The following is a 24,924-nucleotide window of genomic DNA, read 5'->3' as shown; positions in this document are numbered from 1 at the left end:
GAAGAATTGTTACGTGGCACTGTGATCTTTCAGTCAGGAGCCAAGTGCTTGCGTTGCTCAAGTATCTGAATAAACCAATGACCTCAACATGCCCTCCCTATTATGTGGCAACTTATAAAGTTATAGAGGTTTACAGCATGGAAACAGGCCCTTTGGCCCAACTTTGGGCCGAAGGGCCTGTTTCCATGCTGTAAACCTCAATGACTCCTTTATTTTCATGCCTCCTTTTGTTTTAAACCACCAAGCTAATCTCAGTTGCCTGTGTTTGGTCCATAAGTCTCTTTAGCCATCTTACCCATGTAACTGTCTGAATGCTTTTTAAAAGACAAAATTGTATCCGCCTCTACTACATCTGGCAGCTTGTTCCAGACACTCACCAGCCTCTTGTGTGAAAAAATTGCTTCTCTGGATCCCTTTGTATCTCTCCCCCTCTCACCTTAAACTTATGCCCTCTAGTTTTAGACTCCCCTACCTTTGGGAAAAGATATTGACTACCTCATCTAAGCCCCTCATTATTTTATAGACATCTAAAAGATCACCTCTAAGCCTTCTACACTCCAGGGAAACAAGTCCCAGTCTATCCAACCTCTCAAACCATCAAGTCCCTCTAGCAACCTAGTAACTCTTTTCTGCACTCTTTCTAGTTTAATAATATCCTTTCTATAATAGGGTGACCAGAACTGTACACAGTATTCCAAGTGTGGCCTTACCAATGTTTTGTACAACTTCAACAAGACATCCCAACTCCTGTATTCAATGTTCTGACCGATGAAACCAAGCATGTTGAATGCCTTCTTCACCACTCTGTCCACCTGTGACTCCACTTTCAAAGACCTGTGAACCTGTACCCCGAGATCTCTGTTCTATAACTCTCTCCAACACCCTACCATTAACTTCTCATGTAAATGCAGGACATGCAACGTCTGCCCTTTTATTCCCTTTCTTCCAAATCAAATTGGCTGCTCGCAATTTAGGCTCCACTATATTGTGGAGACCAAACTCAGATTGAGTGACTGCTTTGAGCAAACACATCTATTCAGTTCATGTTTCTGGTCATTTGTCATTTTAATTCCTCACTTAGACCTCTGTGCCTTTGGCCACTGTTACTATTCTAATAAAGCTGAATGGACACTCGAGGAACAGCACCCCACTTTTCAATGAGCCACTTCACAGCTTTCTGAACTCAACACCGAGTTGAACAATTTCAGATCATAAACACTGTTCCTATTTCTTTCAGATAGCCAGTGCCAGCAATGACTCTGCTTTCCTCATGTAAAGTTACTCTCCGTCCATCATTCGCTGCTTTTACTGTTTCACACTCCAATTTGCCATTAATTCTCTCTCGTCCTTCAGCCTGTCACGGACCTTCTCTTTTGTTCTTGCCTCTGCTCCACCCATCTCCTTTCTCTACCCCACTACTTGCTGGCAACCTCTTGACATCTCTATCTTATCCAGTTCTGATCAAAGGTTTCTCTCTCCACAGATGCTACCTGACAAGCTGAAGATTTCCAGGTTTCCAGGAGGGCGGCATGGTGGCACAGTGGGCAGCACTGCTGCCTCACAGCGCCAGGGACCCAGATTCAATTCTGGTCTCAGGTCACTGTCTGTGCAGAGTCTGCGCTTTCTCCCTGTTTCTGCGGAGGTTTCTTCTGGGTGCTCCAGTTTCCTCCCGCGGTCCAAAGATGTGGGGGTTAGCTTGACTGGCCATGCTAAATTGACCCTAGTGTCAGGGGATTAACCGGGTAAATGAGGGTTGTGGGCATAGGGTCTGGGTGGGTTTGTGGTCGGTGTAGACTCGATGAGCCAAATGGCCTCCTCCTGTACTGAGGGATTCTGTCAGATTTCTAGCGTAGGCAGTACTTTGCTTTTATAAGTTTTATTTTAAGGGCAGACCATTGACAATGTAGGATCTATAAGTATCAAAATTACAATCATGCAAAAGTTGAAAAAGAAAAAGAGTGCTTCATTTGCTCACAGATGAAGTTGTTTTTTAAATCCTTACCTGTTTTATCTCCTGTACTGTTATAGTAAAATTTATTCAATCCTCTCACTCAGCCCCACACCTTTATCAGAATGTGATAACTTTGAGATTCAGGCTGGTTGTCAGGAACTGCAGAGTTTTAATTATCAGCCAGGACGCTTCACTGAATGTTAAGCAGTGAATGTTAGGGTGGAGAAGCTCTCAGACTCTACAGCTTTATTAGCAATCACCCAACAGCAGTCATGCAAAGGCTTCACTATTGATTAGGGAATCCAAAGGGAACATTGCAGATTGAGCGAGCAGTTTCTCCATGGGAAGAAGAATTAAGTCTCTTTAACTTACCTTTGCTCAGAGACATAGCTCCGGATGCAGTCTCGGCCTCCGGGTACAGTCGTGCATCGGAACTCTTTGATGAGAGAGAAACAGAATCGGACTGTGACAGAGCTAACTCAGTCTGTAACTGGATGAGATCGTGTTCTGAGAACGAGCGATCACGTTTTAATGGAACCGGGGAACTCTCAATCCTTTGCATCTCTCCACTTGGTGATTCTTCCTCCTTTTAAAAATAAAGAATGCAACTAAAATTACATTTCTGCATTTGTGCATTCCTCAAATCAGGAACTGTTTCTAATTATAAACAACGTTATCCCCACTTCATGGAAAGTTACAATAAAAACGATTGGTCTAGTATGAGAAAAAGTCACACAAAAGGTAATATCCTAGGGTCCCAAACTTTAATTATTTGTGATTTATTTGCGATTTCTGACACCGCCAGCTTTGTTCTCACAGAATCCCTATAGTGCAGAAGGAGACCTTTCGGCCCATCGATTCTGCACCGACCACAATCCCATCCAGGCTCTATCCCTGTAACCCCACATATTTATCCGGCTAATCCCCCTGACATTAGAGTCAATTTAGCATGGTCAATCAACCTAACCCGCACATTGTTGGACCCACGCAGAAACGGGCAGAACATTTGATTTGACTAAAATAATCAAAGCCTTTTTAGCTTTCTCTGAATCATGGGTAGGATGAGGCTATCATTTTAAAGGTTAGACATGGAGAAGACATCTCTAAAAGGTCTGGCATGTACAATATGATTTTATTTAATACTTTCATAAATGGGCAAAAAATGAACATAACTGGCAAGGTGGTCATTTTTGCTTATCCATGGTTGTCATGGTGGCTTACTAGTCCACTACAGAGGGCAATGTGTCACCTTTAAAGCAGACCAGGTAATGATGTCCACCCCTAAAAAGAGATTCGTGAACCAGTGTTTTTTTTCAATAATTCGGTAACTCCTTGGTCACTTAACGTTCTCCATTTCCAGAATTTCTAAGTTGAGTTCCAATTCTTTACACTGCCATGGTGGGATTACAATTCACATCCTGTGGCTAACTAACCAGCAATTTGTTTTAATTCAAAATAATAGAGCAGTTTAATACAACTTAACCTTGTTCCTATGAATCAGGCCCAAATGCTTGTGGATTGTTTTTTGTTGAGAATAATGAAAATTCCCACCATTTTAAGAGCAATTTATCTATGTCTATTATATATTGGTTTCTCAGTAATCTGGTGAAAACTAAAAATTAATATTAATTGATATTGCTGCAGTACCATAAAGCTCTAAAAGTCCTTAACAATGTGGTGTCAGGTACAATGCAGCACTCAGTGAAATTAGCTAACTCTACCTAACCTGTAAAGACAACATAGACCCTTTAGGGATATAGTAATCTAGTGGTTAGGTTGCTGGTCTAGCAATCCAGAGACACAGACTATCAATGCATGACAGTATGAGAAAGTGAATTCAGTTTCAAAACTTTGCAAGTAAAAAATAACGCTATTGAAAAAAGTGACCATAAAGGCTGCCAGATTGTTGGAAAACCAAACAGGTTCACTAACATCTTTTTGAAGAGGACATAGAATCTCTACAGTGCAGAAGGAGGCCATTCGGCCCTTCAAGTCTGCACCCACCACAATCCCACCCAGGCCCTAACCCCGTAACCTCACATATTTATCCTGCTAACCCCCCTGACACTAGGGTCAATCTAACATGGCTAATCAACCTAACCTGCACATCTTTGGACTGTGGGAGGAAAGCCATGCAGACACAGGGAGAACGTGTGACTCCACACAAACAGTGTCCCATGTCCGGAATTGAACCCGGGTCCCTGGCATCGTGAGGCTGCAGTGCTAACCACTGTGCCACCATGACATCCTGACCTGATCTGCTCTATACGCAACATTAGTCCCACAACAATATGATTAACTCTCAGCTGTGTTCTGCAGTAGACCAATCAGCCACTCAGGAAAATATGGATGGACAGTAACAGTAGCCATTTCCTGCGAACAAGATGGAAATCCTTCCTGATCTGCATTACTCAACTACAGAGAGCACAGTGAATTCATAGCTGACGGATCTTAATGCACAATGTTCTAGGGAATGTCAAGCTTTGTTCTTGTAGCTTACACCGTCAGGAACATACCTCGTTGCAGTACAGGCTTTAACTTTCTCCAAAGATCTATCTGTCTTCACATTGGTTAGAAACATTTCAGTTCCCATGGAGTTGTTGAAGTAGGTTAGCTGATAGTCCTACCTCGGAAATGTTCATCTCGTCCATTTCAGCCAGTGTCGGGGCTTTAAGTAACACCCTGGGTCTAGGCCGCTGTGTGCTTCCCATGGACTCAGGATTGGAGAGATCCATGCACGATGTAGACTTCAGTTCATCAGAGCAGGCATGCACAAGGCACGGCAGTGATCCAAAGGTCACTCCTGCAAAGGCAATTCATTGATAACATGACAAGAAAGTAACCAGTTAGCTTAAGCATGCAGCCACCATCGCAAAGTGTAGGACTGATCTTACACCATTCAATTCACTCAAAAGAAAAGAATTGTAAATGTGCACTGAGTTTAATACGATTTTGAATTCTTGTTTATATTTACAATGATTGAACGGGTTAGATATACTTAAACCCAGCAGTTACACTAAGTAGAGGTGAGCCACTTTATAATGTGAAGACGTGGTGGGGATGTATTTTCCACTTGATTGCAGCTCCATGGGGACAATTGAGGATTTTTTCAAAAGTTTATTCTAATTTGGACAAAACAAATAAATTTCACAGTTTCCTCAACCCCCCGCCCCGCGCTAATTCTGATTTAATTCATAAACCATACTCATTTCATAATTTGCTGAGGGATAGAAGTAATTGTACAAGCTGGAGCTTGATAAAGGAAATGTATTTCACGCTGATTGTACTGACGCCTGAAGCATTAACCAGGTTCCCTGGTATTCTGCAAGGCTACAACTCTTTATAGTATTGGATTCCACAGCATCTGACATCAGACACATTCCTGAGAGCATCGAACCAGCTCCATCCTGCCCAATGCAGACCGACACCATCCTGCATGCCCCAGACCGACGCCGTCCCGCCCGCCCCAGACCGACGCCGTCCCGCCCGCCCCAGACCGACGCCGTCCCGCCCGCCCCAGACCGACGCCGTCCCGCCCGCCCCAGACCGACGCCGTCCCGCCCGCCCCAGACCGACGCCGTCCCGCCCGCCCCAGACCGACGCCGTCCCGCCCGCCCCAGACCGACGCCGTCCCGCCCGCCCCAGACCGACGCCGTCCCGCCCGGCCCCAGGCCGACGCCGTCCCGCCCGCCCCAGACCGACGCCGTCCCGCCCGCCCCAGACCGACGCCGTCCCGCCCGCCCCAGACCGACGCCGTCCCGCCCGCCCCAGACCGACGCCGTCCCGCCCGCCCCAGACCGACGCCGTCCCGCCCGCCCCAGACCGACGCCGTCCCGCCCGCCCCAGACCGACGCCGTCCCGCCCGCCCCAGACCGACGCCGTCCCGCCCGCCCCAGACAGACGCCGTCCCGCCCGGCCCCAGACCGACACCGTCCCGCCCGCCCCAGACAGACACCGTCCCGCCCGCCCCAGACAGACACCGTCCCGCCCGGCCCAGACAGACACCGTCCCGCCCGGCCCAGACAGACACCGTCCCGCCCGGCCCAGACAGACACCATCCTACCATTGTTATGTTCTTGTCTTCTTTCACCAACACCTCTACTTTCTCAGGAGGCTAAGGAAATTTGGCATGTCCACTATGACCCTCATCAACCATTACAGATATACAATAGAAAGCATTCTTTCTGGTTGTATCATAGCTTGGTATGGCTCCTGCTCTGCCCAAGACCACAAGAAACTACGAGGGGTCATGAATGAGGTCCAATCCATTACACAAACCAGCCTCCTATCCATTGACTCTGTCCGTACTTCCCACTGCCTTGGCAAAGCAGCCAGTATATTCAAAGACCCCATGCACCCTGGACATACTCTCTTCCATCTTCTTCCATCGGGAAAAAGATACAAGAGTCTGAGGTCACGCACCAACCAACTCAAGAATACCTTCTTCCCTGCTGCCATCAGACTTTTGAATAGACCTACCTTACATTAAGTTGATCTTTCTCTACGCCCTAGTTATGACTGTAACACTACATTCTGCACTCTCTCCTTTCCTTCTCTTTGTCTGTATAGTGCACAAGAAACAATACTTTTCACTGTATGCTGATACATGTGGCAATAGTAAATCAAATTAAATCAAATTCTTGCTCATAGGGAGTTCCTGTCCAAGCCACACACATCCAGACGTGGGAAGATGTCAGTGCTTCTTCATGGTTGCTGAGACAAAAAACTTCTTCCTAGCAGTAGTTGTTCTACTCGTGACCATCACACAGGAAGCTAAGCCTGGTTGCATCGACAGAGTTCCAGCACAAACTAGGCCTCAGGCTACCTCACCAACATTTGCTGGGACAAGTATAACAACAGCCAGTCCTGAGGAATTTGTGGAGAAAAGATCAGGTGAATCAGTGCACAGCTGAGGTGGAACAGGTACCAGAGCTACAAATGACTCACACGGCTGCTAACAACAGCACCTACAGATTGGGAAATGCAAAAATGATGTGAATTTGGGCGGCCCTGTCACATTAAGGTATGATACTGAGAATAGTACTGTCCCTATCAGCCCAGTGAGCTGTCTTCTTGAACAACTGCAGTCCACAGTACACCCGCAGTTCTGTTAGGAAGAAAGTTCCAGGTTTTTACCCAGTGACAGTGAGGAAGCAGTGATATATTTCCAAGTCAGGATGTTGTGTCGCTTGGATGGGTATTCCTCGTGTCTCAGTGAGAGCGAAGAAGAGCAAGAAGGTGAGCCAGCGGATCCCGGGCGAGTGGGCCGGGGAGGGTCGCCAGCGAGCGGGCCTGCATGGGTCCAGATGCTATAACAGTGGATAAGGCCTCTCCATCCTTGGTATTATTTTGTTTTCTTTGATAACCTTCCTTTGGCATGGCTTTGCGGGATAGAGAGAACTTTGGAAGCAATGTTAATTTTGTAAACAGGGATAGTAGGATTGAAATCAGAATGCACCCTTTCCACACAACTAAATTCACCCCAAACGAATGGGTCAGTTGAAATTTAAGATTGACTTTTTTTGTTAACTAAGAGTTTTGTGATTCAGATTCTGTGAGTATCATGGAACATGGTACAAAGATGTTTAAGTAAAGTTGAGGTACAAATCAACCACGATCTAACTAGATGTTGAAATAGGCCCAAGTGACGTAATAGCTTGCTCGAGTGACCGATAACAACCATAACTCACCAGTGTTCTTACTCCGACTGGCTGTCTGCACTGGTCGAAGCTTTTTCTTCAACTTGATCTCTTCTAGAATTCGCTCATGCAGACTGCGTGGCTTCTGAGGCTTTGGTCCAAGATTCCTTTCAGAAACCTGAGGGTAATTAGTCAGAAGCTTTTTATTTTAACCAGAAGGAACACTGGCTAAAGCACAGTAATTATAAGAGAAAAAAAATCAAACGGGAGCAACATATAAGATTGCAATCTAGGATTTATATGTAATTTCCATGACCCTTTTATTAATCCATGTTCCACACAATAAGTGCGGACTGTCTCCTGTGTAGTGCCTATGCACACACTCAACTGCACACTGGAGCTCTGCAGCACAGAGTGTGAAGAGTCTGCATAATCCTACCAAACATCTACTTAGCAACAGAAGCATACCAGGGCAAAAAGTTGCATTTAATTTGATAAACAGATGCTAGGAAAGGGGAATCTCAAGTTTGGAAATTGAAAGCCATCAGAAAACCAAATGCACACAAATATACAGCTTGATAGATTTAATCTGATTTTTTGACTGTACAAATAATAAATGCTCGAGTACTGCATCTATTAGTGTGGACTTTATTAGAGAAGACATACGCAGTTTTGTTGAGTGCCAATGTTAAACTTGAGGATGAAATAGAACATAGAACACTACAGCACAAACAGGCCCTTCGGCCCACAAGTTGCGTTGATCATATCCCTACCTACCAGATGTTGGAAATGTTGGAATAGTGGACAGGAGGTTTTACTGCTGTTTGAACACATATTGAACAAGTGTGGAGTGTGATGTTAGAATTATAGACTGTGCAGCAGAGAAAAATAACTGTTGCAACTGGATAAGTAAAAATAGCAATGAAGACAGATCAGTATTCAGAATCCATACAAATGCTGATCGATGTTTGTGGTGCCTGACATCCAGCGACCCACTTTGTTAAGGCAGGCAAGTAAACGGCATCTTAGCAGTGAGCAGGTTTTGGGGGAGCTTTCAGTGACATGTTCCAAAAGATGTTTTCTACATGGTTCTTTAATGAGGAGACAACAGAAACAAGTGCTTTTAAGTTGAGTGCGCTTCCCATCAGAGCAGTGTTCCCTTCAAACAAAAAAACTAATTAAAATACATTGGCTCAGGTTTCTGCAGTAAAATTAAATGGTGAAGCTACTAGCAAACCAGACAGCAACTTCTGGCTTATGCACAAACATGGAAATCCGGAATTTGCTGTCTGAGTTACACTGCTTCTCCAGGAGCTGCTCCTTCAGAAACTTCACTGTAATAAGATCTCACCAGGATTTGCAACACTTTCCCTCTAGATTCCAATTAAACTTGCCAGAAGAGCTACCAGTCTTCCATTCAAACTTGAGCATCTTTTTAGTGACTTTATACATCTGCTGAAACCCTCTCTGGCATGCAAAAATATATTTTTGTTTATAAATGTGGAATCTCATTCCTTCATGTTTTAATTATTGTTAGAGTTTTTTTAAAATTACTTTTTCTTTCTGTCTCTTTTATCTCCCTCTGAATCCCATATTTCTTTCCCAGTCTTAACAGGACTTTTTGTACAAGATTTGGTATGGAGTTCAATATTACTGCTGTATGTCCCAGTGACGATTCCTCAATTTGATTGGATAAGGAGATGCACTCTTACTTCCCGACTGCACACAAGTTCTAGATGGCCTGTTGGGAGCGCTGTGCTGTTTGTCCTCCTACCTGATAAGCAGAGGGATAAGTGAAAAAGCCCAGAGTAAATCTAGTTCTGCACAGTATTAACTGCAAAACCTGAGCCATTGCAAACAGAGAACAAGATGGATTTATGGGAAACAGTAGTGAGGCCTTACAGCACCACTTTAATCGTAATGCCTGCCCTGCGTGATCACACAACCAATTTTTCCTAAAATATAGCATCCGATATTTTTCTGCAAAATAATTTGTTAAAATATCAAAACTTTGAAGTATGAAATTCACAGACATCAAAAGTCTAAAATGACTGACAAATCTCATCCTATTCATATGCACGTGATTACCATGAGCAATAGATACAACTATAACAAAGGTTTGTAGTCCAGTGTCGCAACCGGTTGTTAATTGATACCCCATTGAAATTAATTAATTCAAAAATGACATCTATTCAGTCGTGGGATAGTTGCCATATTTTTCAGTGGTGTTACCAATAGCTAACTCGTGGTTCATGGTAATATTTTAGAGATTTTGTTTTAGAACTTTTAGTTCTGGGAAAAATAAAGTTTAGTTGTAGAAAATGGGATAAATGCAACAAAAGCAGCTTGAAGACTATTACACATAAAAAGGGTGGATGGATGGCATGGCATGTTGCCATAATAGCTAGAAAAAGCCAAGATCATGAAATAACCAGTTCACTTAACTGCAAAGAAGTGCAGCCCAGAGTGTTGTACTGTTGTGGGAGTTAAAGCTGCAGTTAATTTAAAAGCATTCAGTGAACCATAGAAGACCATGTCGTCGTAGAGATGGGTGGACAAAGTTCTATGGCTTCAATTATTCTCTGTTTCCTGTGGGAGTGAGTGTTCTGCAGCAAGGGAAAAGGCCGTACTGAAAAGCGTGCTGCTGCTAGCAGGCTCCAAGCAGAAAAAGTGCTGCTATTTGACACCTCCATGCAGTTAGGGCTCAGAAGTAGTCCTGGGAAGTTGAGATAGTTTTGAATGGTCATTGGCTCCATGCTGGAAAGGGTCAGGGCACAGAAGAAGTCCTATGAGCTTGGTGTAGTAGGGGTGATTGGAGCTTGGTAAAACCCAAGGGTGATGTCAGTCAACTAGTCGCTAAACAAAAGAGCTACAATTATGCAAGTAGAGATTGGATTGTAGACTCGGAAATTCAGTGGAATGGAGTCTCAGCAGAGGAGATCGAAAGCCTGCGGGATGTGCAGTCTGAGTTGGACAGGCTGTGAAGGAATTCAGAGGCTTGAACTTCGAAAGTTATAAATTTGGAGTCCTCTTAAGGGAGACAGAGTTTCAATGAGATTGGTGTTTACTGAGTGGGTTGCTGAGAAATCAATGGAATCCATGTTGTTGCATTTGCTATTTATCGTGTGTGTGATATTTTCAGCCATAGTTTGCCTGTTAATTCACATGTACCTCATATCTATCCTGTATAAGATAGATGTTGTAAATTTTTTGTATTATAAAATGCGTTCCAAAGAATAATCTTATAGATTCGAAACGCTAACCCTGTTTCCCTCTCCACAAATGCTATCTTACCTGCTGAGTTTTTCCAGCATTTTTTGCTTCTCTTCCAGATCTGCAATATTTTGCTTTTATTAGTGTATTATTTAAAAGATTAATTTATGGATTGTGTGCATTGCTGGCTAACTTAATAGTTATTGCCCATCCCTAGTTGTCCTTATCTTTTTATCCTTCTGTTATAAAGTTGATTTTTGTTTGTTCAAAAAGATGGAATTTTGTGACTTGATTTTCTTAGCAAAAGTCTTGAATCTCAAACCTTGTCGACTTTACAGAAAAAGTTATTTGTCCCTAAGTGGCTCGCATCAAAAACTTTGGGGTCGGATCAAGGAGCATAGCAGTGGGGATAAAAGCTAATATGCAGATAACATTTAGATTGGGAAGATTAACATTTAAAATGAGAAACCTCTTACCTAAACTTATGATGTCCTAAGAAGGCCTTGGCAATCCCCGGAAACAACATAGGAAGCAGTAAACTAGAGAAAACAGAAGTCGAAAACAGGTGGAAACTGAAAGTGATGTGGGAGAGCCAGCTCAGAGTTCCTCACTAACAGCAATCAGAGGGAATGAGAAAAGAAATATGAAGAAGAAGCAAAACCCATGGAAGAAAGGAAAACACAAGTGGAATTGTCTGATGGAAATAGAAAAGTTTGGGACTAAGAGTCATTCTTACCGGCTTTAAAGGGGGGCGTGATCTTATAAATTCGAGAATGAGTTCATGAGCATTTTTCTTCACACATGGCGGGATGTCACCATCAATCTGCAAACAGAAATGAAATTCTCCTTGTGTTAATCAAATACCTTATTTACAAATTAGCTCTAATGCAGAAATCATATAAATAGACACACTGAAGCAACATTCTCTCTTCCACCTTCTTCTGTCAGGAAAAAGATACAAAAGTCTGAGGTCACGTGCCAACCGACTCAAGAACCCCTTCTTCCCTGCTGCCATCAGACTTTCGAATGGACCTACCCTACACATTAAATTGATCTACACCCTCGCTATGACTGTGACACTAATTTCTGCACCCTGTCCTCTCCTTCTCCCCCATGTACTCTATGAATGGTATGTTTTCTCTGTATAGTGCAAGAAACAATATATTTCACTGCATACGTGGGACAATAATAAATCAAATCAAATTGCAACGTTGGCTGTTCTTTAGCAATCTTTTACAGTCACTCAATTCTTCTCAGTACTAACAGAACAATAAGACAATAAGCACCAGGCCATTTCAGAAGAAGGTGAGAGAAAAGGGGAGTGAGTCATTTATTTTAATATTGTATCTGGTTCTCATCATACTCTGAAGTGTGAATCTCTACTGTTATATTCCAGAAACCAAGTTGGTAAAAGACAGCTGGAGCCAATCTTTACTCAAGCTAATATTTATTTACAGAGTGAAACATGACAAGCATATACTTCCTAACCAACTACATCTCAATTTCAGCGAGTATCTTTTTGTATCTGCTCAAGTGAAATCCCAATTAATGTCCTGCAACTGTTTACAGTTAAACACAACTAATATACTCTGAACAGATATTTCACCTACAAGCTTTAACAACATTGCAGCAGAGAAAAATAGGGAAAGTTTTGCACAGTTTACAATATATCTTCATATAATGCAGCTGTTTTTCAAGCTTTTGGGACTCTGGAGAGTGTAAATCGATTAGGGTATGCACAGAATCCCTTATTGTGTTACAGGAAAATAAACCCTCTCCAGCATCTGTTTGCTTTGAGCTGAAGCACAATATAACAGTGAATTTGCAAAATTAATGTCCAATAATCTTAAAATAAATACATAGTGAAAGGAGTATTGAATCATATTGGTGTCCATTTCCTCTGCACTGTGTCATTATAAAAACCATGCAAATGTCGAGAAATATTGTTCAACAAATTAAACTGAAGGAAGGGCGCACATTCACTAGTTAAGCACGTGTGCATCTTTTATTCCAGTTACTCCAAATTATTTGGCCTGTCAGCTATAAAATTTCTACATTGGTGATAACCTGAGGTAAATGCATCTGTCCACACGTACCAAATCCCCTCCCAGACACCTCATTTAACCAAGGTAGCTTGAAGTCAGTCCAGCCTAGCTACACAGAGGAAAATGCAAACACACTCACAAATAGCTACCAAAGACAATGGAAAAGTGAAGATGAACTGAAGGAGTAGTATGTTATTTAACTTCTGTTTTAGAGGAACTGAAATATAATGATATTGTAGTACCAATTTTATAACAGATTCAGATGGATGGGATTTTCAGGCCCCGCTCGCCCCAAGATTGGAAATTCCTGCCCGAGATGAACGGACCTGTGCACGGTCCACAGAATTTTCTCTCCCGCCCGCTATGATTCCCACCCACCAGATATTTTCATTAAAAAAAACAGGTTCAAAGTGAAATCTTGTAAAGGATGGGATGGTATTTTGAACGAGCTTTTTTAAAATGGAAAACACAAACTTACAGAATGCATCTTAAAAAATTGCCAGGACAGTAGAATTGATCAAATATATGTGGGAGGGAAGAGGCTCAATAGACCCCTTAGCATTTTACTTCAGGCAGAGATATTGGAATAAAAGAAACATGGACTTCGAGATGAATTCTTAGTACTGACTGGAAGTTTGTGCAAAAATTCTGCATCAAATGTTTCCTTACCAACTTAAAACCCTCAAGAATTCAAGAAGGAAGTCAACACTGGATGGAAAAAAAACAAGAAATGGAGAGGTACAAGAACAGAAGGCAGTGGGTGCAGAAAACCATGGGGATCAATGCATGGATTCTTGCTGTAAATAATCTACATTATTTACCTGGATAACATAATCAAATTATGAAAATAGGGATGGCAACTGAGATTAAACATTTGCAGAAGTTGTTGCATTGGTCAAGGAATTTACATCTTAAATGTAAAGTGTATGAAAACTAGCGTAGAAGTATATAAAAGTGCTTCATATACATTCAAGTTATTTGAAATATGGTGTCTGCTATGCAGTTATGACTGTATGCTTTGTATAGCACGCAAGAAGCAACACTTTTCACTGTATACATGTGGCAATAATAAATCAAATCAAATCAAAATCAAAGCTAATTATAATAGACCTCTCAGTACACAGCAGATTAAACAAGCAGCAACGAGAGTAATGAGTGTGAATTCCCATTTTTGCCAGTGTCAGCTGAGGACACTGACACTGAAAGCTAGCCAGGACACAAAAATAACTCAATGTTCATCTTCATAATGGAGCAGACAGACTGAGCCTTGGTCTGACCTCGCTATTAAAGGACCACATCTCCAATAAGGTAGATCTTTCTCCTGACAACACACTGGAATATTGGCCTAGATTGAAGCTTGAAACCATGACCTTCCGACGCAGAGACATGCCTTAGTCGGTCAGGCAGACAGAGTGGAATAGGGACAAGAGGAAGAATTACTTTGGAACTTTTAAACACCTTCAGCATCCAGATAACACAAAAACTCACATTTTTAAAATACAAACATAATGTGGCATGCCTTGTTAGAATAATAGGGTCTGAATCTAAAGAAAAACTTTCCGCGGCTTGTGATAACTTTGGACTCACCATCAAAGAAGTTACTATAAGGCATTACAAAGCACTGGTTAGAACAGTGTTGCATTTAGGACCTCATGCTATTGGAAAAGCAAGAATGATCCAAAGTGAAAAGTAGGAAGGGTGGTGAACCGTGAGGAAAGGTGAGAACTGAAACTCAGGAATCTGTGAATAAGCAATTCAGACGAGCCCTCGAGTTACATGAGCTCCGAGGTGAGACTAAAAAGCATAGGACTGTAAGAAGACTCCAGGAGTTGCTATTTACAGGAACAGAGAATTTGAACCCTGTTGCTGTGCTGCAAATCAAAGAATCAGGCACAGGTTCAACCTTCGAGAAGAGAAGATTCACAACCAATTCAGATTGAACTACTTTGTGCAGAGGCTAGCAAACATTTACAATGGACTACTCAAAGCTGTAGCAAGGTAGCCAGCGTAAATCACTGAGGAGAGAAGTATTTTAAAGGGTTATTCAACAGGCCAGTTAAAAGGACTGTAGAACCTCTGTGGCCTTGTACATTCCAGTGAAACTCAAATATATTGAAAATATTAAACGTTATGTTGTGCATGAGATAAACCTGCAATACATCAGTACTACTTTTACTCAAATAATTTTAACTGTTCTGTCAAGTGGGTTAGTAAAGTCAAAAACGGTTTTGAGACCTTCAAAATGCAGTTGGACATATCACAGAATCCCTACAGTACAGAAGAAGGTCATTCGGCCCAACAAACCTGCACCGATAACAATGCCACCCAAACTCTATCCCTCACATATTTACCGTTCTAAACCCTGACATGAAGGGGCAATTTAGCGTGGCCAATCAACCTAACCCGCACATCTTTGGACTGTGGGAGGAAACCGGAGCACCCAGAGGAAACCCATGGCAACACGGGGAGAACGTGCAAACTCCACACAGAAAGTGACCCAAGCCGGGAATCGAACGCAGGTCCCTAGCGCTGTGAGCAGCAATGCTAACCACTGTGCTACCGTGCCGCTCCATGGCATGATAACAGGAGAGTCTGGATGTTAGACCAATGAGTTTCAGTGTGCTGGATAATCTGCACTCTCCTATGATTTGTTGCTTCCCAACATGTAAATAGTCATTTGACAGGACAAAACATGATTAAATCTAGAAAGGAATAAAAACAAGATACTTACCATGACTTTGCGCAGTTTATATTTGCGTGCTTTAATGTCCTGCATTAACATCTCGAATGGAGTAAGGTGGTATTCTGTTGGTAGGGGATTGTACTGCTTCTCCTGAACTTTTTTTAGTTTTACACCATGGCGGAGGTCTCGCATTAGCTGCACCCACAGACGAGCCTGCAAGCACAAAGGAAACTACTCACAAACAGATTGCAATTCTGGAATACACTGTATCAATAGCAACACAAACATTACAACTGGGTTGAAGAGAACCTATTGAGTGGGCACAGAAAGAACACATGAAGAGGACATCATTAGAGCAAATATCTCTGCAATGCTATGTTAACTTTATTACAGTTACACTGCTCTTTCTTGAGGTGCTATAACTACAAAGCTGAAAAAAAGAAATATTTTTATTAAGAGCTTCCACCTCTCAGAGCAGATTCTAGGCCAATCCATATCCAAAAATCTGCTCTGAAAACTCTGCTCATGCTCTGACAGCTGTCTCAGCTTGTCACAATCACAAGTTTTAATGCAGTCAACAACATTCTAAATCAAACAACCCACAACATTCCAACAAAAGTCAATTTGTCCCTTCTCCCGTTGTTAACAGATTCTTTACAGAATTCCAGAGTGTGAAGCAGCATCTTCACCAAACATGAACTTCCTTGGGTGAAGATTCTTTGAAATTTATCCACTAGTTATTCTGAGATTTATTGTTCACCAATGGAGATGAACAGACGAACAAACAGGGATGGAAACAATATCTCCATCCAACTTCAGTGCCAGAGGTAATCAGCATGAAGAATTTTCTTTAAAAATTTACTTACGTGATGTGGGCATCACTGCCAAGCCAGAATTTATTGCCCTTCTGTAATTGCCCTTGGTGACAGTGTAATGGGAAAAGTCCATGTTGAATTCATCTTATTATGGTTACGGGGATAGGGCCTAGGTGGGATTGTGGTCAATGCAAACTCGATGGGCCTCCTTCTGCACTGTAGGATTCTATGATTCTGTGGCTGGCACACCTGTAGGGTGTGTTCACAGTACCCTACATAACCTAGTCTAATTTAATGAAAATTACAATGCTTTCAAATAATCTTGAACATGTGAACTGTTAACAGCTGTAGGGATGAGCGAGTTGGCTCAGATTTACATATCAATTGTACCTTTCTTTTTTCTTAAAAGCAACAGATTTGGCTAAAATTGTTCCTTCAGATGACATTTCTCCAAATGCAAATATTTGGCATTTATTTGACAGTCACAGACATACCCCCAGACGGAATCTCATTAATCCAGATGTCTGCTACTGACAGCAGGCCACACCTGGATTACTGCTCTTCTTACCTAAGGAATTTATTGCCCTTCTGCGATTGCCCTTGGTGACAATGTAATGGGAAAAGTCCATGTTGAATTCATCTTATTACGGTTATGGGGATAGAGCCTGGGTGGGGCAGCAACAAAGATTCACTAAATTGAAATGAGGAGAAATGGAATAGAATCATAAAATCCTACAGTGTAGAAGGCCCATTGAGTCTGAATCGACTACAATCCCAGCCAGGGCCTATCCCCATGACCCTAGCTGGTCCCCCTTACACTAAAGAGAAATTTAGCATGGCCAATTCACCTAAACTGCATATCTATGGACTATCCTATGGAGGAAGCTGGAGCACTCAGAGGAAACCCAGGCTGACACAGGAAGAACAGGATATATTCTCCAGAGTTTAGATATCACTGAACCGTATGCAGTTTTGAAGAGTAACTGACAGGTGGTGAGAATGTGTCCCTTGGTTGGAGAGACTAAAATTAGAGGCCACGGTCTTACGATAAGGTACCAGCAATTTAGGACTGAGATGAGGAGACACTTACTCACTCAGCAGGTTAAAAGTCTTTGAAATTCTGTACCTCATGGAGATGTATAGGCTCAGTCACTGGGGCATATTCAAGACTGGGATTGTCAGGTTTTTGGAAATTAAGGGAATAAAGGGATGTTGGATGATGACATCGAGTTAGATAAGTCATGATCTTACTGAATGTTGAAGCGGATACAAAAGGCCATGTGGTCTGCTCATATTTTGTGTGTTCTTATAGTAAGGAATAAAATACATGTCTTTCCACCTCAGCCAGTTGTGTTAAATCTGACAAGTTGGTTTTTATTTATTCATGGAATGTGAATGCCACAGGCAAGGCCAGCATTTGTTGCCCATTCCCAAATACCCATGAGAGGGCGGTGATGAATTGCTTGCACTATTGAACCAGTCCACATGGTGTAGTTAGGCCTACACTGCTGTCGGGATGGAATTCCAGGTTTTTGACCCAGTGACAGTGAAGAAATAGTGATATAACTCCAAGTTGTCTGGCTTGAAGGGGAACTTGGAGGCTGAGGCATCCCCTTGTGTCTGCTGGCTTTGTCCATCCAGCTGGGAGAATCTGCAGTTTGGAAGCTGCTGTAGGAGGAGGTTTGGTGTACCTTGTTGAGGGTATGCGCTGCTGCCACTGCACGCCAGTGCTGAAAGGGGCACCTATCAAATGGGCTGCTTTATCCTATTCAGCTTCTTGAGCTTTGTTGGAATTGCATCCATCCAGGCAAATGGAGAATATTTCATCACATTCCTGACTTGAGCTTTGTAGATGGTGGACAGACTTTGGGGCATCAGGACGTGAGTTATTTACCACAGATTTCCAAGCCTTTGGTTTGTTCTTCTGTTACAGCATTTATATGGGTGATCTAATCCAGTTTCAGGTCTATAACAACCCCCAGGAAGTTGATGGTATGGGATTCATTAATGCTAATTCTGTTGAATGTCAAGTGAAAATGGTTAGATTCACTTCTGCTGAATGTGATTATTGCCTGGTACTTATGTGGTGTGAGTGGTACTTGCCACTTATGAGTTGAGTATAGGAATTGGAGCATCATATTGCAGCTGTACAAGACTTTGGTTAGGCCGTATTTGAAGTAGTGTGTATAATTCTGGTTGCCACATGCATTGGAAAGGATGCAGAAGAGATTTACAAGGATGTTGCCTGGTTTGGAGGATACGGACTATGAATAAAGGTTAACAAACTTGGATTGTCTTCATTGTAGCGTTGGAGGATAAGTGGGGACCTGATAGAGATTTACAAGATTTTTACAGGCTTGGATAGAGTGGATAGTCAGAATCTTTTTCCCAGGGTTGAAGGGTCAATTACTTGGGGGAATAAGTTGAAAGTGAAAGGGGGCAAGTTTAAAGGGGATGTAAGGGGCAAGTTTTTCCACACAGAGGCTGCTGAATGCCTAGAACACACTGCTGGAGAAGGGTAGATTCTGTAGCAACTTTCAAGAGGTATCTGGATACATACATGAATAGGCAGGGAAGAGAGGAATATGGGATGTAGCGGCAAGAAAATATTAGATTGGAGAGGCATCTGTGTCAGCACAGACTTGATGGACTGAATGGCCTGTTCCTGTGTGGTACTGTTCTGTTCTTTATCAGCTCAAATCTGAATTGTCCAGGTCTTGATGTGTTTGGACTTGCTTCAGTATCTGAGATGTGAATGGTACACATTTCCCTAATAGCATCATGATTTCCATTTATTTCAATTTTCGAAATGGGGCGGGAGGAGTGATTTTGATCTTGACAAGTGAGAATCTAAATGATTTAGTGCAGTGCTGGTCTGATACACTCTCAACAGACAGTGATATAGGCTGGGACATAAAATCAGCACTCCACCTGATCCAACCAGTTTCTTGACAGTGGGGTGTCAAAGTTACAAAAACAGTTAAAAATCAAGTTGCTTCACCAATTTAAATTCACGCATTTCTAAACAATATTTTCAATCACAAAACAGTAATGAAGTCACGGAGATGTACTGACAGGTGCATTGTGTTAGGAGGTTTTGTGGCATTGTGGTTAGTGTTCCTATCTCTGAGCCAAACACTTTGGGTTCCTGTCCTACCTCAGTACATGATGGCCAAGGAAGGTGCGTTCATAATGCGGGCAAACAGGTTGAGTGTCAATCCATCCAGCATGCTGACTGTTGGTGGCAAGAGTGGTGAAAGAATCCTGGCAGCCACGCTTGATGAGGAATGGAGCCCAGTAAGCTATAAGCCCCTAGCAACAGACTAGTGATCTGTTCTGCGTATTACTAGCTATGGAAATGGACAGAAGTTCTGCTTGAGCGTGCTACTAGGTGCAAGAAACTGCAAGGAGGATGGCACGGTGGCACAGTGATTAGCATTGCTGCTTCACAGCACCAGGGATCTGGGTTCACGTCCGGCCTCGGGTGACTATCCGCATGGGTTTCCTCCGGGTACTCCGGTTTCCTCCCACAGTCCAAAGATGTGCAGGTTAAGTTGATTGGCCAAGCTAAATTGCCCCTTAGTGTTAGGAGATTAAGAGGATAAATATATGGGATAATAGAGATGGGACCTGGGTGGGATTGTTGTCGGTGCAGGCTCGATGGGTCAAACAGCCTCCTTCTGCATTGTGGTTTCTACGATTCTATAATTGGAATTGAAGTGCATTGTGTCAGGGAAATCCTTAGATAGCTTCAACTCTCAATAGTGTAAAGTGTTCAGAGCAGAATTCTATTTAAATACAGTTGTCATTTCAGAGTTTATTCACGATTGCAGTAATGTTTGTGCACTCATCCAAGGAGATCAAGTTTCAGAAATTTGGATATCATGGGGGTTAACTTTCAGGAACATAACAGAGTCTATGCACTATTCCATTTTGTGTCTGCCTAATAAAACACTTCTCGCCTTGCACTGCTTTTCCAGCAGGTTTTATGACCAAAGGCAGTACATGTTATTGAAGGATGACAAAATACCAGGTGGCAGTCTGGTGAGCTACAACAGTTTTGTTCACTCTGACTCCAGTGTAGATCTGTCCAATTTTGCCGAGGATGAGAAGAATGTTTAGCAACATAATATCCAATACAAATTTTCAGAAATCCTTTGATTTCTATGTAATAGGAAAATTTTGCAAAGCAAAACGCTCCAAGTGAAAGTACATCATATCAGACCAAATCAGATGAAAATCTGTCTCTGGAAATTCTTTTATGAACACACAGATTATCAAATCAATCAATCATAAACATACACTCCTCACCCAGTCTGTATGATTCAGGTTGTCCAATTCTACGAGTGGAATCTGCTGCGTTTCTGGTTCACCAACTTGCATCTTCTTCAGCATCTGGAACACATTAGGAATTAAAAGACTGTGTTATAATAGAAGGAATAACATTGAAGCACCATGCATGAGATATTGGACTGTTGGTGAAAGTATAGGATTGAACATACACTTGCATTGTAAAGGAAATGAAAATGCAATGAATACTCAAAGACTAGTCAGTACGTTGCCTCAATCCTCCAAGGCATCTCCACTTTGTGGTTCAATTTTGTTTCACAGTGGGACAGCATGAATTAATACCAATTCCCCCACTTGCCCAAACTCCTGTTATATTAACCAATCAACCCCAATTTTGAAAGGAAATATCTCTATACCAAGGTAGCCCAACATCACATTGGTTAGAGATTGAAAACAAAGTGAAACTTTGGTCCCCAAAATCACTGGTCCCACTAATACTGACTGTAAAACTGTTCCTGTATAATTTACTTCCAATGTTTAAAGGATTATAGGTTCTACATCTGCGATTTTTAGGGCAGCACTATGGCTCAGTGTTTAGCACTGCTGCCTCACCTTGCCAGGGACCCGGGTTCAATTCCGGCCTTGGGTCACTGTCTGTGTGAAGTTTGCATATTCTGCTGGAGTTGGTTTGGGATCCCCACAGAGGCTCCGGTTTTCTCCCACAGTCCAAAGACCTGCAGGTTAGGCTGATTTAGGCCATGCTAAATTGATCCCAGTGTTAGAGGAATTAGCAGGGCAATATTATATATGCAGACAAGAGCTGTTTATTGGAAGAAATAGCTTAGAAGGGTTTTTTGTTCCCTACAAGGCTGACTGAAACTTTAAAAGTAAACATTTAATTACAAATGTTTTCTTGAAGACTTAAAAGTAAATATATTTTTGAATTAATTTATGGAATGTGGGTGTCACAGGCTAGATCAGCATTTATTGCTCATCCCAAATTGCCCTTGAGAGGGTAGTGGTGAGCTATCCTCTTGAACAGCTGCAGTCCATGCGGTGTAGGTACACCCACAGTGCTGTTAGAGAGGGAGTTCCTTGATTTTGACCCCAGGAACAATTATATATTTCGAAGTCAGGATGGTGATTGACTTGGAGGGGAATTTAATTTATTTATTAGTCACAAGTAGACTTACATTATCACTACAATTAAATTACTGTGAAAATCCCCTAGTCGCCACACTCGCTTGTGCAGATACACTGAGGGAGAAGTTAGCATGGCCAATTCACCTAACCTGTACATCTTTGGGCTGGAGGAGGAAATTGGAGCACCTGGAGGAAACCCACACAGACACAGGGAGAATGTGCAAACTCTGCACAGACAGTGATCCAAGCCAGGAATCAAACCCTGGGATCCTCACATGGTAAGGCAGCAGTGCTAACCACTGTGCCGCCCCATGTGATGGTGTTCTCATGTTTCCTTCTGGATGGTGGGTTTGGAAGGTGCTGCCTAAGGAGCGTTTGTGAATTCCTGCAGTGCGTCTGGTAGATGGAATACACTGCTACCATTGTCCATCAGTGGTGGAGGGAGTCAATGTATGTGGAAGGGTGCCAATCAAGCAGGCTGCTTTGTCTAAATGTTAAGAGATTTAAAGTATTAAAACACATTTTGGCACACATTTTATTTCTTCTAGTTAATGATGTCAGTGTTAATAATTAATGACAACATTTTGAAGAGCTGAAAATCTTTTGGCATTTGGTTTTAGCTTCCCTTCAGTTTTCAAATATTTTAATGCTTACTGTACAGATAGATATACAACACTTCCAAAATCAATTTTAGTAACAAGAAATTAACATCCCCCAAAACCCAACCCCTCATGATCACATACTGTGGCCAGATTTCTCCAGCTGCCAACAAGAACAGCAAATTTGGCACTCAGTAAAATCCCCGTTCACTACAGCGGGACTGGAGAATCACAGCTGCAGGCGAGACCAGAGAATAAAGCCCCTTAACTCTTGAAAGTGATTCTTTAACAATGTTTTGGGTTCACGTTTAACATTCAATTTTCAGTGATGAAAATGAGCAGATTTATTTCAGTTTTTATATTTATCTTGCAGTTTTGTTCTTTGCAACAGGAATCAGAAGAAACATTGTTTGCTTTGGTCTTGTTCAAAAGAACCCACATAAGGGTTGTCCTAACATTGGACCGATAAAGGCTTTGGGTGAAAAAGCAACCTGTCCACTAGAACCATAGAATTCCTACAGTGCAGAAGGAGGCCATTTGGCCCTTCAAGTCTGCACCAACAACAATCCCATCCTGGCCCTATCGCTGTAACCCCACATATTTACCCTGCTAATCCCTCTGACCTATGCATTCTGGGCCACTAAAGGACAATTTAGCAAAGCCAATCAACCTAACCCACACATCTTTGGACTATGGGAGGAAACTGGAGCACCCATGTAGACATGGGGAGAACGTGCAAACTCCACATAGACAGTGACCCAAGCCGAGAATCGAACCCAAGTGTTTGGAGCTGTGAGGCAGCAGTGCTAACCACTATGCCACGTTGCCACCAAGAGTGGCACTAGGAGCACCCTTTCACCATATGATCCCCACCCAAGGCTCAGTGGGTGAATCCAAATAATTTCTAAATGAGGTACATGTTTCAAATTGTAGGTTTAGATGTGTACAAATGTGACTTGTACAGAAAACAGCTTCATTACTATTCTGACCTTTAAGATTAAGATAATTATCACAAATGTGCTGACTCTTTGCAGTACGTTGCAATTGTTAGATGAAGAAAAGACAGGCCCATTCGAGTTTACTTTCTACCATTCTGGTTGTCTGATGAGATAGTGATAGTAAAGCTGTTTCTACCAATTTGATACTAACATTCTGCAGCTAATGGGCAGTTCATTGGCAATCCTAAAATCTTGTTTCCTGAATCCAAGTTAATCTAATCTGAAGATAATGCTTGTGCTGATATAAAAGTTGGCAGATGCCTGAGAATCATTACAAAATTAATAGGCAAAGAAAAAGTATCTCAGGCGTCATCGAGTGATTCTATGTCCTAGCATCTATTGAATGGTCAGCGAGGTAGGCAGTGTTTGGCAGCAATGAAAGTGAACTTGTAGGTCAAAATACATTGTCACCTCTTAATGAGTATTTCAAATTGAAACTGAGTGGTTCAATGTGATGTTACGGAAACAGTCAGGCAGTTCATGGGAGTCATTTGAATTCTACGATTTAATTACAGTTTTATCATCCTAAATCTAGAATTACTACCTTTCTGTTGGCACTCATGTGGATCCTGACCTTTGATGTCTTCCATGCAGCAATCTGCAAGGACATTTATGCAAAACAGAGCAATGCGATCCTTGCTGGGTTATTGCAAAACCGTCAGCTTGTAACACATTTTGATTTCCTGATTGTGTCATGTGATTTTCCTGCACTATTAAATATTTTATTACCAGCATTGCACAGTAAATAGAATACTTGATTGCAATGGAAGTGCTCTCCCAGAAAAGAGTTAACACTCTTTATCATGGAACAATTAATCGGAGAGAAGACTTAAGATGGGCAAAATGCCGTAAATGACTCGCAACCATAAAAATCATAGGATCTTAAGTGCTGTGGCTGATGAACAGTTTATTGGTAATCCTAAAAGTAAGAAAATGATGTAAATTTTGGTCCAAGTCCAATGCCTACTGTACTTTGTAAAATGCATCTGATTATTTTTTCTGTTTTAATGGCTTTGTGTCTCTGCAACATCACGTTAGAAAGTCAGCAATCAGGCATCATGGCAGGATGTTAGAAACCCCTTCAGTTCATTCTCACTTAATGACTAGACACAGACCAAGCTTTTTATTCAGCAGGTCTGACAGCATCCGTTGAGAGAGAATAGCGCCAGGGGTTCAAGTCTTGATGACTCTTCATCTGACACTTTCATTCATAAACATGAAATTCATTCCAGTAGACTGTTGGGGTTAGTACATTTTTATGGATCTCGCATTATTACAGATTCATGTGAAACTCTCACCCTGTCCAAATATTTTTTTCAGTGACTCCCAAAGAGAGTCTTCCCAACGTGTGTACTTGATGACAAGTGTTTTTAATGTGCGGCTCACTTACATCATTGTTAAATGCTGGTCACATTGTTTTTCCTGAATCGAGATGATGATATCTAACAGAGGTAGACTAAAAGAAAAGGATATTTTCCTGAGGTTGTTTCAGTTGCATGAGGGAGAGAAATTCTGACTTAGCTGTGCAGATTTTTTTTTGAAAAGGGG

At 42.1% G+C, this 24,924-nt stretch overlaps 1 protein-coding gene across 2 annotated transcripts in view; it reads right to left on the bottom strand.

The window, feature by feature from the left end:
• spire2 (spire-type actin nucleation factor 2) overlaps positions 1-24,924 on the bottom strand; it is an 89,911-nt gene that overhangs the window by 15,904 nt on the left and 49,083 nt on the right. For both annotated transcript variants that reach the window (XM_080186870.1, XM_080186871.1), the window contains exons 4-9: positions 20,658-20,741; positions 15,580-15,744; positions 11,540-11,626; positions 7,642-7,768; positions 4,579-4,754; positions 2,324-2,537 (exon numbers count right to left, since the gene is read on the bottom strand). In XM_080186870.1, the coding sequence (XP_080042996.1) occupies positions 2,324-2,537; positions 4,579-4,754; positions 7,642-7,768; positions 11,540-11,626; positions 15,580-15,744; positions 20,658-20,741 (853 nt within the window). The remainder of the gene's footprint in view (positions 1-2,323; positions 2,538-4,578; positions 4,755-7,641; positions 7,769-11,539; positions 11,627-15,579; positions 15,745-20,657; positions 20,742-24,924) is intronic.

Source organism: Carcharhinus amblyrhynchos, chromosome 4, assembly GCF_965287045.1.
Source record: "Carcharhinus amblyrhynchos chromosome 4, sCarAmb.v2.hapA, whole genome shotgun sequence".
In the NCBI taxonomy this organism is placed as follows: Eukaryota; Metazoa; Chordata; class Chondrichthyes; order Carcharhiniformes; family Carcharhinidae; genus Carcharhinus; species Carcharhinus amblyrhynchos.
Note: the sequence above shows the minus strand (reverse complement) of the source record. Positions and strands in the feature narration are given on the sequence as shown.